Genomic DNA, 4055 nt, shown 5'->3' on the forward strand with positions numbered 1-4055 from the left:
ATCAGGTTTGTCATTTTCCATGTTTTGTGATTATATAGCGTTTTGTGATTCTGTTAAACAGACGTACGACTAATAATGTATTTTTACCAATTAACAGTGGCAAATACAGGTTGCTGGTTATCCATTCTTCTCACACGCGACATATTCGTGTGATTATAAGCTAGTATACGCAGGTTTTGAGGATGGAACAATTTTCATATTTCATGCGGAAAACCTTCAACCAGTGTGTTGGATTTCTTGTAGGGCATATCTACCATCAGGAAGGTACACTTAATTGCATTGTTTTGGTCAATTTACTCTTCTTGTTAGACACTTGCACAGTTGCACATATCAATATCCTTGAAAAGTAGGGGATGATCTCATTACTTGGTTTCGGCAAAATATCTTCCTTTAAATCTGTTTGGGTGAAATTTCTTGCTTACAAATCCTGTATAATTGATATTATTATTGCAGTCCCCTAAATTTCCGTTCAGTTGTGATTGCTGCACATCCAAAAAGACCAAATTAGATTGCTGTAGGAGTGGCAGATGATGCGGTTTATGTATTAGAGCCCCGCGAGTCTCAAGGAGAATGGAGTGGAAGACTGGTGGCGTTAAACTGACTGGGTATTTTGGGGCAGATTGGTACATCAACACGGGGCATATCTAGAAATTGTGCTATGGGATGTCACATAATTATTGTTTGAAGCTGGTAATAGCTAGTTACTCATAATATCAGATCTTTAACAATGTCATGAGAAAATTGTTAGAATATATTATATATATTCAGTCAAATATGCACATATTATCTTTCCTAATTTGTAGCATCTAATTAGGTAGTTTAAGATATGTTCTCATGTATTTTAGAAGGAAATATCTCCTATCATATTTGTATTTATACTCACTGATTAACATCAATGAAAGCAAGCATAACATCTTTCATGGTATCAGGTTTTCTTTCTTAATTTCGCTATCGCTTCCGCAATTTTTTTTTTCTCGTCCTCACGACAACATCTTCTTCTTCCTTCTTGATCCAACTATCAATTCACCATGACCATTCCAGAAACATCAAAAACCGGCAACTCTTCTTCTTTGCCCTCGGTTTTTGCCGTCAGTAACATCAAAAATCATGTCTCCATTACACTTGGTATGGACAATGATCAATATCGTCTGTGGGTTGCTCTTTTCACCAATTATGCTAAGGCCAATCGTGTCTTACATCATATCATCGATCCGAAACAAAAGGCTCCTAAGCCTAAGACCGATGAAGAACAAGAGTTATGGGACACCATTGATGCGACGGTTCTGCAATGGATATATGCAACGATCTCTACGGATCTATTGCAAATCGTGGTTGAAGACGACTCCACCGCCATGGAGTGTTGGGATCGCATTCGCGATATTTTTCAAGATAATCAACACTCGAGAGCGGTGACTCTCGAGCAAGAATTTTCTCACACTATGCTGGCATATTTCTCTAATGCCTCTGCGTATTGTCAACGTCTTAAGAATCTTGCCGATCAACTCAAGAATGTTGGCTCTCCTGTTTCTGACTCCCGTGTAGTGCTTCAATTGGTGTCAGGATTGACGGACGCATATCATGGTGTGGGTACTATTATTCGGCAGGCTTCACCGTTACCACCATTCTATCGTGCTCGTTCGATGTTGACATTGGAGGAGGCAGGGTTCACGAAATAGGCTGCAACAGGTGCTCCTTCGGCCATGTATGCGAATGCTACTGATACTTCCCCAACTGCGTCGATTCTTGGTCGTCCTCCTTCACAAGGGAAGTTTAACAAGAACAAGAAGAAAGGTGGAGGAAACAAAGGTAGGAAAGGCAAACAAGGTGCGACATCAGAGGCTGCACCGTCTTCTCAGCCATCGGTTCCTAAAATAGCGATGCCTTCGAATCCATGGCAGGCAGCAGCGTATGGTGGTGGCTATGGCGGTTTTGGTGGCTGGCCTTGGGGACCATCTCCATGGGCCTGCCCTCCGTGTCCTTACCCTACTGCTTCATGGACCAGGCCTCCTGGTTTTCGTCCTTCTACACCTCGGCCACAAGCTTACACGGCTGAATCGCCTCCGTCGCAAACGGATATTGAGGCAGCCATGTATATCCTTGGTCTCACTCCTCCTGACCCGTGGTATATGGATACTGGAGCTACTTCCCACATGACATCGACTCGGGTAATCTCTCATCTTTTACTAATTCGAGCATTAATAATTCGATTCTTGTCGGAAATGGCCAATCAATCCCAATTTATGGTACCGGCAGTCCAGCACAACCATTTTACCCAAACCGCATCTACCCTTGTCTCTTCGAAATATTCTTTATGCACCCCAAATAGTGAAAAATTTCGTATATGTTAGGAAGTTTACAACTGACAATTCTGTAACAGTTGAGTTTGACCCATTTAGATTTTGTGTGAAGGATTACAAGACGGGGACACTGCTAATGAGATGTGAGAGTCATGGGGCGCTCTATCCTATAACTGCCACAAATAAAGTCCAACCTCCTGCCGCGTTTGCTGCTCTCGAGTCCACAATATGGCATGTTGTCTTGGACATCCTGCCGATGTTATTTTTATTTCTCTTAGGCTCAAAAATTTGATAAATTGTAATTCTAGTCATAAAAAGACAATTTGTCATTCTTTTTCTATTGGTAAACATATCAAGCAACCTTTTGTTCCGTCAACAACAAGAACTACTATGCCCTTTGATATAATTCATAGCGATTTATGGACATCTTCTGTTTTAAGTTCTGCAGGTCATCGATATTATTTAGTGCTTCTTGACAACTTTACAAATTATTTATGGACTTTTCCATTGGCTAAAAAGTCCCAAGTATTTGCTGTTTTCGTCAAATTCCACAATTTTATTAAGACCCAATTTGAAAGAAGTATAAAAACGATTCAATGTGACAATGGAAAAGAGTTTGATAATGCTCCTTTCACCGAATTATGTGCCTCAAATGGTCTAACTTTCCGTTTCTCGTGTCCTCATACATCTCCACAAAATGGCAAGGCGAGAGAAAAATTAGATCCATCAATAACATAAATCGAACCTTACTTCTTCATGTGTCTATTCCCGCTAGCTTTTGGCATCATGTTCTTGCTATGACGACATATTTGCTTAATGTTTTACCAAACAAACAGTTGAGTCTTTGAACCCCTCTTCATATGTTGTATAACAAAAACCCGTCTTACTCTCACATTAGAGTATTCGGGTATCTTTGTTATCCTCTAATTCCCTCGACCCAAATTAACAAGCTTCAAGCTCGTTCCTTACCATCCGTGTTCTTAGGTTTCCCGGACCAACATCGAGGTTATAAATGCTTTGACCGTCAATCTAATAGAATCATAATAAGTCGACACGTTCGTTTTGATGAAAGTGTTTTCCCTTTCGCTAAAACGAACCCACCCGGCCCAACCTCCTATGATTTTCTTACTGATGATGTCTCCCCATATATCCTTGATTACATTACCCGGTCACCTGACACACCGCCCATATCCACTCCCACACCTACAACCGACCCTATGCCTCACAATATACCACCACCAGATACACCTATCCCGAACACCACCAAAACCGCACCCCCATCTCGCCACATTCCAATTAGCACCAAGGCTGTTACTAGAGGTGACAATGGCATACACAAACCAAAAAATATTGTCAGTCTTCACACGTCCGTAGCCATATCACCCCTGCCCAAAAGCCCGTTAATAGCCCTCCGTGATCATAATTGGAAATTGGCAATGGATGACGAGTTTAATGCTTTGATTAGTAATAAAACTTGGGATCTTCGTTCCACGTCCTGCTCATGGGAATATAATACGGTCTATGTGGATTTTTCGTCATAAGGTAAAATCTGATGGTTCTTCTGAAAGGCACAAAGCTCGTCTTGTAGGTGACGGGAAAACACAGCAAGCAGGAATCGATTGGGGAGAGACTTTTAGCCCGGTTGTCAAACCCGCAACTATTCGAACGGTATTATCCATTGCTTTATCTCATGGGTGGTCCATTCGTCAATTAGATGTAAAAAATGCCTTCCTACATGGGGAATTAAAAGAGACTGTA

At 41.3% G+C, this 4055-nt stretch overlaps 1 protein-coding gene across 1 annotated transcript; it reads left to right on the forward strand.

Annotated features, from left to right (window-relative positions):
- Nucleotides 1–1028: 1028 nt before the first annotated feature.
- Nucleotides 1029–1676, forward strand: LOC141595076 (uncharacterized). The gene has a single exon (XM_074415050.1). The coding sequence runs from the start codon at nt 1029–1031 to the stop codon at nt 1674–1676; it is 648 nt and encodes a 215-aa protein (XP_074271151.1).
- Nucleotides 1677–4055: the final 2379 nt, after the last annotated feature.

Source organism: Silene latifolia, chromosome 8 (assembly GCF_048544455.1).
Source record: "Silene latifolia isolate original U9 population chromosome 8, ASM4854445v1, whole genome shotgun sequence".
In the NCBI taxonomy this organism is placed as follows: Eukaryota; Viridiplantae; Streptophyta; class Magnoliopsida; order Caryophyllales; family Caryophyllaceae; genus Silene; species Silene latifolia.

Coding starts and splice junctions, on each gene's coding strand:
- LOC141595076 (XM_074415050.1), top strand. CDS start 1,029: ATGACCATTCCAGAAACATCAAAAACCGGCAACTCTTCTTCTTTGCCC.